Below are 11,758 nucleotides of genomic sequence, written 5' to 3' on the forward strand. Positions count from 1 at the left end.
TTTTGTTGTTATTATATATTTTCTCCGTCCCTAATTACTTGTTCATTTTTCTTTTTATAGTTGTTCTTAATTATTTGTTTATTTTGATAAATCAAGAAGGACATTTTTTTACCTATTATACCCGCAATTAAATGAATAATTACTTTGAAAAATGTAGAATTTTTCATCTATTTCATAATTAATAGGAATAAAATGGTAAACTACTAAGTCATTAATTATTTTTTTAGGTAGGTCAATTCGACAAGTAAAAAGGGACTGAGAAAGTATATATTTACTGTCCTCGCCATTATATTAATGTTAATATTAATTAAGATTAATATTAATTAGACATACCCAGTGCTTACTGCTTATGAAATTCATTTCAAGCATCAGTCCTCTCTCTTGAGAAGAACCCTGTCCTTCCCCCTCTCTCTCTCTGTGTCTGGATCTCTTTCTCCCACTTCCTTTCATCTCTGGGAGACTCCGAGGATTCTTCGTCTGAGATCTCTGGCGTTTGGGCTTCGCACCAAATCGCCCATTTCATCCGCCCTAGCTCTTAGCAATTTCTCACAGATCCGGAGCTCTGATCCATTATCTTTGATCTCGCCATCATGGCGGCTGCCAATGCTCCGATCACCATGAAAGAGACCCTTACGGTAAATTCATATTCGTATTTTTCTATTGGTAGCTTAGCATGTATGGACTTGTAGTTAGATCTGTCATATGTAGTTCTATTGCCAGATCTGTGACTTGATACTGTTTTTGCTTTTGGCATTTAATTTCAAATTATGTTGATTGGTTCTGGCAGTTGCAAAGTATAGGGGTGAACCCGCAGTTCATCACATTCACTAATGTTACCATGGAATCGGATAAGTATATATGTGTAAGGGAGACGTCGCCTCAGAATAGTGTGGTGATTATTGATATGAACATGCCAATGCAACCTTTGAGGCGTCCGATTACGGCTGATTCTGCTCTTATGAATCCTAATTCTAGAATTTTGGCTCTAAAAGGTATGTAATCTTTGACAAGTGTTAGATGGATGGTTTTTGTACTGGTTCAAAGTTACTGACTTCTGAACGGGTTTGATAACACCTGAACTGCAGGTATTTTGTTATTACTGACTTCATAGTTTGTTGGATAATTCAACTTTGAGCAAAAGAGAAGTCTCTCTTCACCATTATCTTGATGTGCTAAAGAACCCTGAGACTAGAAAGAAGTAAAATGGATAGCAAAAGAATTTTGAAACTAGAAAAGAAGGGGACAGCAATACTCATAATAGTGCAAAGCGTACATGTGAAACTTTTAGCAAGTTATGTAATAATTATGGCATATATCAAGGTGGTTGATTAGGTTTGACTTTGCTGTGTGTCGTGATCTCCTCTTTGTGTGGATGACACTTTTTGATTGGAGTTAGTGAAATATCAGAAGCTAAATGTTGACCACTCTTAATTTTACAGAGGAAGTTGTAAATTGAAGAAGTTGTGCCATACATTTTAGTTCCTTTTTCTCACAGCACCTTATTTCACTCGAGTGTTGTTAACTTGATGCTAATGGTTGATGAATTTGTTAGCTTATCTCAAATATGTAGTTTCTAGTCGGATGTTCATCATATTTTCTACAATAGTGGAACTTATCAGTGTTGCTGCTACGTGTCAGCTGTTATATTCCCTACAGAATCCCTCTTCCCACTGACATCCTAGTGTATGTTTCTGGGATTCTAATTAGAACCAACACTTTGTTGTTTGGCTAAGCCAAACCAACCCTTCTATTTGTTTTCTTGAACGAATTATAGATTATTATTTCAATCAGATAATTTTTTAATTTTAAGAGATGTAGTATATTCAGGAGAAATCTGTTTTAAATGGGTTAATATATTTTTGAGCTTGAAAAACTGCCCTTCCTCACGTTATTCTTTTTTGAAAAATGGGAAGACTACTCTTCCTCTGTTTCTTGATGATAACATGATACAATCCTCTCTTATCTCTTGAAGCTCAAGTTCCTGGAACCAGTCAAGATCACTTGCAGATTTTCAATATTGAGGCAAAACAGAAAATAAAATCATATCAGATGCCTGAGCAGGTGCTTGTTTTACGTATCTACTCGATTTGATTTTGCATTATTTACTGCCCATGGTCATCAATCATGTGATGAGTTCTGCCATATAACGACCAAATGTGTACTACAGGTTGTTTTCTGGAAATGGATTACACCGAAGATGTTAGGTCTTGTTACACAAACGGCTGTCTATCATTGGCCAATTGAAGGTAAGACCGCTTCTCTTTTCACATTACAACATTTTTTTTGATCCTGTTTGCCTGGTGAAGCTCTTTTTTCTGTTGGTAATGATTTGTTTACACATTTTGAAAGTGGTGGATGATTTTGTCCTTAATTATTCCCTCTTGTCTATTTGCAGGGGATTCTGAGCCTGTAAAGATGTTTGATAGAACGGCCAATTTAGCCAACAACCAAATAATCAACTACCGATGTGATCCTTCTGAGAAATGGTTGGTTTTGATTGGTATCGCCCCAGGTTCACCAGAGGTGTGTAATGCTTACATGTTAGTGGAGAACTTAATCTTGATGTATTATTTCTGAAAGCAGACCTACTTAACTTCCCATCAGCCTTTTAAATGTCATCGGGGATGCAGACACTAAGACATTTGTGTAGGGCTTGCCAGCTTTTCTAAATTGTCAGATTTTTTAGTCTCTGTGATTGCTCTGTCTATGTCCCATCATTATAACATGCTTTTGCATGTGTTTTTTTTTATATTTGGATTGTGTAACATGATATGATAGTGGTTAATTGCATCAAAATACCAGTATACTGCAATTACTTTTTGCTACTTGGATGTTAGATGCTATTGATTAAAAATTTTGAGCTCAAAAGAGTGGGCATTTTAAAAATCTGGGAGAAACATGTTTGTACTTGTTAAGATTCTCATATTTATTGAATATAGAAGGGACGTGCACTTCCTTTTTTGACTATTCTGCTGTGACTTCGGTTAATAGAGGCCTCAACTGGTCAAAGGAAACATGCAATTATTTTCAGTGGATCAGCAACGCAGTCAAGCTCTCGAGGCACATGCTGCAGCATTTGCCTCATTCAGGGTGAGAAAGAATTCTCCATAATTCTTCTTTAATGTGTTCGGCCATTGTTGATTTTATGTTTTCCTGCCTGACTGTTTCTTGCTTTATTCAGGTTCCTGGAAATGAAAGGGATTCCATACTCATTTCCTTTGCCACAAAGTCCTCCAATGCTGGTCAAGTCACATCAAAGTTGCATGTCATTGAGCTTGGAGCCCAGCCTGGTCAGAACACTGCTCTTATTACTACAACCTGTAGTTTAATTGTGAAGTTATTTAGTAAAATTGTGGGGCAAATCTGCCTCATATGGTTGTCATCAGTTCTCTTAATATGTTAAATGTTTGCAGGCAAACCATCTTTTACGAAGAAACAGGCAGATCTCTTCTTTCCTCCAGATTTTGCTGACGATTTCCCAGTTGCCATGCAGGTATCTCTTGCCTTTCCTGTGTGGAGCTGTTGTCACTTTATTTGTCTTGCTGCATTATATGAATTCAGTTTCTTATAACATGGCTCTTTGTTATTCTGGCAGATATCTCATAAATACAGTTTAATTTATGTCATCACAAAGCTTGGGCTTCTCTTTGTCTATGACCTCGAAACAGCTACTGCAGTGTACAGAAATAGGATCAGCCCAGATCCTATTTTTCTGACAGCAGAAGCTTCATCTATTGGTGGTTTCTATGCCATCAACAGGCGAGGCCAAGTTTTGCTTGCCACAGTTAATGAAGCAACTCTAGTACCTTTTGTCAGTGGCCAAGTACGTCAATTTCATTTTATTCTATTATTATGTTGTATCATTATCATTTTATTTACCCTAAACATAAACTTTGTACACATATATTCCAGTTGAATAATCTGGAGCTTGCTGTCAATCTTGCCAAAAGAGGAAACCTTCCTGGGGCTGAGAATTTAGTAAGTTGATATCATATTGTCAACTTCTATTGGAAATCTACCGGACCTTTACCCATTATATGGTGCACCATGATTTTCGCTATCCTATCATCGTTTCCTTTTCTGAGAACAATATAGTAAAATGAATTATTGCTTGTCGTAGATATCATCAGCAGTTAGCAGTCTTATCAAAAACTTTTGATCCTATTGATTTCAACATGTTGATAACCTGAGGATGTCTTTCTCTACAATGATCTTAGTCTATCATTGTCTGTTATATGTTCTTAGGTTGTCCAGCGGTTCCAAGAGTTGTTTGCCCAGACAAAGTACAAAGAAGCTGCAGAGCTTGCAGCGGAATCACCTCAAGGCATACTCCGTACGCCTGACACTGTTGCCAAATTTCAGGTATTGGTTATGATATGGAAATTATGTTTTTTTTCCGCAGGATTTCATTGGCTTACTGGTCTCGGAAGAGTTTCTGGAATTCATTTGTTATTCCGCAAAAGGTGATACACATATTAATTTATTTAGTTTTGTAATTGTTCTTCTTTGCAGAGTGTTCCTGTTCAAGCAGGGCAAACACCTCCCTTATTGCAGTACTTTGGGACACTTTTAACGAAAGGAAAGCTAAATGCTTTTGAATCATTGGAACTGTCGCGCCTTGTTGTCAACCAGAATAAGAAAAACCTGTTGGAGAACTGGTTGGCTGAGGATAAGCTTGAGTGTAGTGAGGAACTTGGGGATCTTGTGAAGGTCAAATTTTGAAGTTGAAATTCATTATCTTATGCTCATCACTTTATTTGATTTTGTTTATGCAAGTAGTCCGTTGTTCTTGTTGTTGATTGCAGTCATAATTCTTTTGTAGACTGTTGATAATGACCTTGCCCTAAAGATATATATCAAAGCAAGAGCGACTCCGAAAGTTGTTGCTGCATTTGCTGAACGCAGGGAGTTTGACAAGATTCTGATATATTCCAAGCAGGTAAGTGATTTCCATTTGTGTTCGTCTGGCTGACTAATTTTTACTGTCCTTCCCCCCTCTTTCTGTTTTTTGATTAGTTCAGTTTTCTTCTTTTTTGGTGCTTGTCTCAGCTGGCTATATCTAAGACGGTTCAACCCTCTCTAGGCTAAATTAATTCTGGGTTGGATATTAAAAATTGATTTTTTGGTTGGTACAGGTTGGATATACACCTGACTATTTGTTCCTTCTTCAAACAATTCTTCGATCTGATCCTCAGGTATGATGTGAACAGTTACTTAAGTCATAATGTTTTCTATTTCCCATCCTCACCTTCTAGCTTCATTTAGTATATTTTACGGGATTTACTCCGTGATATTGGAATGTTAATATTTTTGACCTTATGGTACTGCTCAACTTGTTTTTTCTTTTTTGAGGATAAAATTGCAACTCGAATTGTGTATTTAATGATATCATTTCAATATATTGTACTCAATTTGGAAAGTTGCCTTGTCTGTGATGAAGAGAAAATGATCACTTGTAAATCTGACAGTGCTCGTTTCGATGAAGTTGAACAATTGCTCTGTTTATGCAGGGAGCTGTTAACTTTGCGCTGATGATGTCCCAAATGGAGGGTGGTTGTCCTGTTGATTACAATACTATCACCGATCTATTTCTGCAGGTTAATCGACTTGCAATTATTACAATTTTATCCTTTTCTTAAGCGCTTTACAATGTTTCCTATGTTTATCTATGGTATATGCAGTGCATAGCTGACAACATATTCTCTTTCTTTCTGCTTTTGTTAATAGAGGAATATGATCCGTGAGGCAACAGCATTTTTGTTGGATGTTCTGAAACCTAACCTTCCAGAGCACGGCTTTCTGCAGACCAAGGTTTCTTTACTTTTTTCATTACGAAACTGTCTGTTAGTACATTCTGCTTCTGAATTGTAACTTATCTCTTCTATACAGGTCTTGGAAATCAATCTCGTGACTTTCCCAAATGTTGCTGATGCTATATTAGCAAATGGAATGTTCAGTCATTATGATCGACCTAGGATTGCTCAACTTTGTGAGAAAGCTGGTCTTTACGTGCGGGCTCTTCAGGTTGAATCATTATCAGCATTTCTGCCTTAACGTTCCTTGAGAAACCTCTGCTAAGTCAGAATAATCATTTTTTGTTTCTGCAGCACTATTCCGAACTGCCTGATATCAAGCGCGTCATTGTTAATACACATGCAATTGAGCCTCAGGTTGGAATATTCATAGATAGTATATACCTTTTCTATAGGAGTTTGCCCGACTTAACCTGATTAATGCTGTTCCTCTTAGGCCTTGGTTGAGTTTTTTGGGACCCTTTCACGTGAATGGGCACTTGAGTGCATGAAGGACCTCCTTGTTATCAATATCAAAGGAAACCTTCAAATAATTGTTCAGGTACTGGTTATGTTGTCATATTGCAGAAGAGATTTTCTTCTAGAATTTATCAAGTACCTGCACCTATAATGTATGCATAAACTCAAACAGAGTCATTTCTTGGGAATACTCCACAGTAATGGTATCTTGGCTGATTATGAGTTTTGCAGGTTGCAAAAGAGTACTGTGAGCAGTTGGGTGTTGATGCTTGCATAAAGCTTTTTGAGCAATTTAAGTCCTATGAGGGATTATATTTCTTCCTGGGATCATATTTGAGTTCCAGGTACATACTAGAGAAGACTTTCTGCATTTTGGCGGGCTAATTTTAATTGTTAATTAATCTGTCTTTTTGGGTCTCATGCAGTGAGGATCCTGATATCCACTTTAAATATATCGAGTCAGCTGCCAGGACTGGTCAAATCAAGGAGGTTGAGCGTGTCACAAGAGAATCAAACTTCTATGATGCGGAAAAGACGAAGAACTTCTTAATGGAAGCCAAACTTCCTGATGCTCGGCCTCTAATTAATGTTTGTGACCGCTTTGGTTTTGTTCCTGACCTCACACACTACCTCTATACCAACAATATGCTACGGTATATTGAAGGTTATGTCCAAAAGGTTTGTATGGTTTCTGTGTAATAGTTGATATATGGAAGTATTTGCAAGTGGGAAATGACAAGCCTTTTATCTTCTATGGAACAGGTCAACCCAGGAAATGCACCTTTGGTCGTAGGGCAGCTTTTAGATGATGAGTGTCCCGAGGATTTTATTAAGGGATTGATTCTGTCTGTGCGTTCTCTGCTTCCAGTTGAGCCCCTAGTGGAAGAATGTGAAAAAAGGTCTTTGTTTATCCTTGTAGAGTTGCTTCAAAAGTGTTTGTTACCAACTTTTAGTGTGTTAAGCCTTTAACCCAATTGGTTCTCAGGAATCGACTCCGCTTGCTGACACAGTTTTTGGAGCATCTTGTAAGTGAAGGAAGTCAAGATGTGCATGTACACAATGCTCTGGGAAAGATCATCATAGATAGCAATAACAACCCAGAGCACTTCCTCACAACCAATCCATACTATGACTCACGCGTTGTTGGTAAATATTGTGAAAAGCGTGATCCTACCCTTGCTGTTGTTGCATATAGGAGAGGTCAATGTGATGATGAACTTATTAATGTGACAAACAAGAACTCTTTGTTCAAACTTCAAGCAAGGTTGGTTATCACTAGGTTTGCGATAATAACTGGTTCATCAGATGTCTATCAGTGGAGTAAACTGTCATGTTATAATTGTTTTCAGGTATGTGGTTGAGAGGATGGATGGTGATATTTGGGAGAAAGTTCTTAACCCTGAAAATGAGTTTAGAAGGCAGCTTATTGATCAAGTTGTTTCCACTGCTCTGCCTGAAAGCAAGAGTCCTGAGCAAGTTTCTGCAGCTGTTAAAGCTTTCATGACTGCTGATCTTCCCCATGAATTGATTGAACTTCTTGAAAAGATAGTGCTCCAGAATTCTGCATTCAGTGGGAACTTCAATCTGCAGAATTTGCTTATCCTGACAGCCATCAAAGCCGATCCATCCAGAGTGATGGACTATATCAATAGACTTGATAATTTTGATGGACCTGCAGTAGGGGAGGTTGCTGTCGAAGCGCAGCTTTATGAAGAAGCTTTTGCAATCTTCAAGAAGTTCAACTTGAATGTCCAGGCTGTTAATGTTCTGCTTGACAACATTCGTGATATTAACCGGGCTGTGGAGTTTGCATTCCGAGTTGAAGAAGATGCTGTTTGGAGTCAGGTGGCTAAAGCTCAACTAAGAGAAGGATTAGTGAGTGATGCTATTGAGTCGTTTATTCGTGCAGATGACGCCACCCACTTTTTGGATGTAATTCATGCTGCAGAGGATGCAGATGTTTACCATGACCTGGTGAAGTATCTCCTGATGGTAAGGCAGAAGACAAAGGAGCCCAAAGTTGACAGTGAACTCATTTATGCATATGCTAAAATTGATCGATTGGGTGACATTGAAGAGTTTATTCTCATGCCAAATGTTGCTAATCTACCAAATGTTGGTGACAAGTTGTTTGATGAAGGCTTATATGAGGCTGCAAAGATCATATTTGCTTTCATTTCTAACTGGGCCAAGTTGGCCAGCACACTTGTGAAGTTGAATCAATTTCAAGGTGCTGTTGATGCAGCACGCAAGGCAAATAGTGCGAAGACATGGAAAGACGTCTGCTTTGCTTGCGTCGATGCTGAGGAGTTTCGTTTGGCTCAAATTTGTGGGCTTAACATTATAGTGCAGGTATCTAACTCTGTTTTACGAGTTATTATTGAGCAGATATTGTTGGTACTTCTATTGTCTTCATTTGCATCTAAGTTCATCTTCTGGGCTACTCTTGATTTGTATCATCTCTTTTTACTTTTGTAGGTGGATGACTTGGAGGAAGTTAGTGAATATTACCAAAATAGAGGATGTTTTAATGAATTAATCTCTCTTATGGAGAGTGGGTTGGGTTTGGAGCGTGCACATATGGGTATCTTCACAGAACTTGGTGTTTTATATGCCAGATATCGTCACGAGAAGCTCATGGAGCACATTAAATTATTCTCCACCAGACTCAACATTCCCAAGCTTATTCGTGCCTGCGATGAGCAGCAACACTGGAAGGAACTCACATATTTGTACATCCAATATGATGAATTTGATAATGCTGCCACCACTGTTATGAATCACTCTCCAGATGCCTGGGATCATATGCAGTTCAAAGACATTGTTGTCAAAGTTGCTAATGTGGAGCTTTATTACAAGGCTGTCCACTTTTATTTGCAAGAGCATCCTGATCTCATTAATGACCTTCTAAATGTTCTTGCACTTAGGGTAGATCACACACGCGTTGTGGACATAATGAGAAAGGTCTTTACTTATTATCAAATCTCTTGGCTTGAGGAATTGTTTGGATTATATTTTGTGATATATATCCTTCTTTCTAAACCATTTGATTTCTTTGTTGGACTGACATCAGGCTGGTCACCTTCGCCTAGTCAAGCCTTACATGATTGCTGTTCAGAGCAACAATGTTTCTGCGGTGAATGAGGCACTTAACGAAATTTATGTCGAGGAAGAAGACTATGATAGACTACGTGAATCAATTGAGTTGCATGATAACTTTGATCAGATAGGCCTTGCTCAGAAGGTGGAGGCTAGTTCTTCTAAAGTTATCTTTCTGTGTATAATATGTCTCATAACTGTTTCCACTTTTCTTGTTTTCGGAGCAGATAGAGAAGCATGAGCTTCTTGAGATGAGGCGTGTTGCTGCTTCTATCTATAAGAAAGCTGGTAGGTGGAAGCAATCTATTGCTTTGTCAAAGAAAGATAATCTCTACAAAGATGCTATGGAGACAGCCTCACAATCTGGAGATCGCGAACTTGCCGAGGAGTTGCTTGTTTACTTCATCGAACAGGTATATGGCTTTAATTTTAAGAATTATCTATGTTTCTTCCTTTTTACAAGCTTTTAAAGAGGTAAACTCAGTGATTGCGGAAAATAAGTTAATACTTGCTCCGTCATATGTCGGCTTCATAATTTAATTATTGTGACATGCGAGTAGGAGTGGGCTGTCTTGGTTTTCTGAGAATTTGTGGGTGTCAGAGAACACACACTCCCTAAGATTAAAATGCAACATAACCAAGAAAAAAAGAAAAAAGAGTTGGTACACTTTAAAGCATAAGACTGAAAGTTTTTTGTTGCGATATGCATAATTTGTTTTACGGATGGGAGTTGGAAGGAGGCTACAAAATAATTTGGCTGGAAATGATATTTGTTGGTCTGACAAAGTCTGAGGTGGATTGCCCCGTTTATCTGTGCATTCTTAAATGCCAATGAACTTCTAATGTACTGACATCTAGAATTTTTGAAGTCTTTTACTTTTAACCTTTTTTTTGATTTTTTTACTTTTTATCATTGTTAAAGCTTTAGGGGGAAATGAAATTGAGCTCCTAACTGTTGATGCTTGTTTTTGCAGGGAAAGAAAGAATGCTTCGCATCATGCCTCTTTGTTTGTTATGATTTGATTCGGCCAGATGTTGCCCTTGAGCTTGCCTGGATGAATAATATGATTGACTTTGCATTCCCTTACCTGTTACAGGTAACTATCTGAACCTCCATCCTGATTCTGTATGTGTGAGCTTTTGCGTATCTGCTACTCCCTCCATCCCATTCAATGTGGTTCCATTTAACTTCGACCGGTGTTTAATAAAAAAGGAAGCCTTTGTGAACTCGTGGTCTAAAACAATTCTTAGATATTTGTGTGGTTGAGAATCATTTCACCAAGGGTAAAGGGGTATTTTAAAGTTACATTGTTTCTAATTATAGTACAGTGACATTATTTTTGGGATGGATCTAAAAAGGAAAGGGTGCTACATAAAATGGGATGAAGTAATAAAAAAGACACCCTTGTCAGTTGGATTTGTTCTGTCCTTTCCTCTGGTAGACCTATTTGTTGTGAGCCTTTTATTTTTATAGTCCAGCTTCTCACGAAGTCTTTTTTTCCAGTTTATTTGTGTATGCGGCTTATAGCTCTTTGCTCATGTTTTTCATCATTTCTTCTCTGTTTAATTCTGTTTGATCATGTCATTTTTGGTTTCGTCCATCGGGATGCTTCTATATAGTCTTACTGCCATCAACAGTCACTGTTTAACTTGGCTTTCTCTCTCTCAGTTTATCCGTGAATACACTGGCAAGGTTGATGAGCTAATAAAAGATAAGATTGAAGCTCAAAGTGAAGCAAAAGCCAGAGAGAATGAAGAGAAGGATGTTATGAAGCAGCAGGTACGTACATAGTGAACCTAACCATGGTTACAACTAGATGCATTTATTTCCTTATTATGACCTGGAATTTATTACTGAAATTGCATGGATCTTTGTAATATATTAACAATTGACACATACATACACCCTTCTTGTGGCAAAATTGACATTCTTTTCTATCTGTTGATGTCCAACAAACACTTTGCTAATAATATTTACTGGTTGATTGCAGAATATGTATGCACAGCTGCTGCCATTGGCTTTGCCTGCTCCACCAATGCCAGGCATGGGAGGAGGTTTTGCTGCGCCACCCCCTCCAATGGGTGGGATGGGAATGCCTCCCATGCCTCCATTTGGCATGCCACCAATGGGTCCCTACTAATATGATGGTGTTTAATATACTGGTGTAAACAGAACTGGGCAGGCAAAGAGATGACCTGGGGTTCTTTTGCATTTTGTTTAGGGTTATTGCCCTTGTATTTTTGTCACTTACGTTGCAGTTGTTGACCACTCGTGGAGGCTTTGATAAAATAATTGTTCTGTTGTGTGTCATAGGGTGTTGATATATCTCTTCTTTGTAATATTCTTTTAGAAGATGCATTTTTTTTTGTAGTTAGGCAGAAAGGGG

At 38.0% G+C, this 11,758-nt stretch overlaps 1 protein-coding gene across 1 annotated transcript; it reads left to right on the top strand.

The window, feature by feature from the left end:
• Positions 1-337: 337 nt before the first annotated feature.
• LOC107023023 (clathrin heavy chain 1) lies at positions 338-11,512 on the top strand. Its single transcript, XM_015223583.2, has 30 exons — positions 338-635; positions 788-992; positions 1,973-2,061; positions 2,168-2,246; positions 2,396-2,523; positions 2,992-3,090; positions 3,182-3,290; positions 3,414-3,493; positions 3,596-3,823; positions 3,913-3,978; positions 4,246-4,362; positions 4,513-4,710; positions 4,823-4,939; positions 5,136-5,195; positions 5,511-5,597; positions 5,728-5,811; positions 5,890-6,024; positions 6,108-6,170; positions 6,250-6,354; positions 6,504-6,616; positions 6,698-6,950; positions 7,035-7,171; positions 7,258-7,536; positions 7,622-8,624; positions 8,751-9,236; positions 9,346-9,516; positions 9,599-9,784; positions 10,346-10,468; positions 11,041-11,151; positions 11,363-11,512. Exons 1-30 carry the CDS (start codon positions 591-593, stop codon positions 11,510-11,512), a joined length of 5,106 nt encoding a protein of 1,701 aa, XP_015079069.1. The 5' UTR covers positions 338-590.
• The last annotated feature ends 246 nt before the right edge of the window (positions 11,513-11,758 follow it).

This window comes from Solanum pennellii, chromosome 6 (genome assembly GCF_001406875.1).
Source record: "Solanum pennellii chromosome 6, SPENNV200".
NCBI classification, from domain to species: domain Eukaryota; kingdom Viridiplantae; phylum Streptophyta; class Magnoliopsida; order Solanales; family Solanaceae; genus Solanum; species Solanum pennellii.

Excerpts from the sequence above, each read along its gene's own strand:
- LOC107023023 (XM_015223583.2), top strand. The coding sequence starts at position 591 with ATGGCGGCTGCCAATGCTCCGATCACCATGAAAGAGACCCTTACG. Across the intron at positions 9,237-9,345 it reads TTGTGGACATAATGAGAAAG|GCTGGTCACCTTCGCCTAGT; the intron begins GTCTTTACTTAT and ends GACTGACATCAG. Across the intron at positions 10,469-11,040 it reads CATTCCCTTACCTGTTACAG|TTTATCCGTGAATACACTGG; the intron begins GTAACTATCTGA and ends TCTCTCTCTCAG.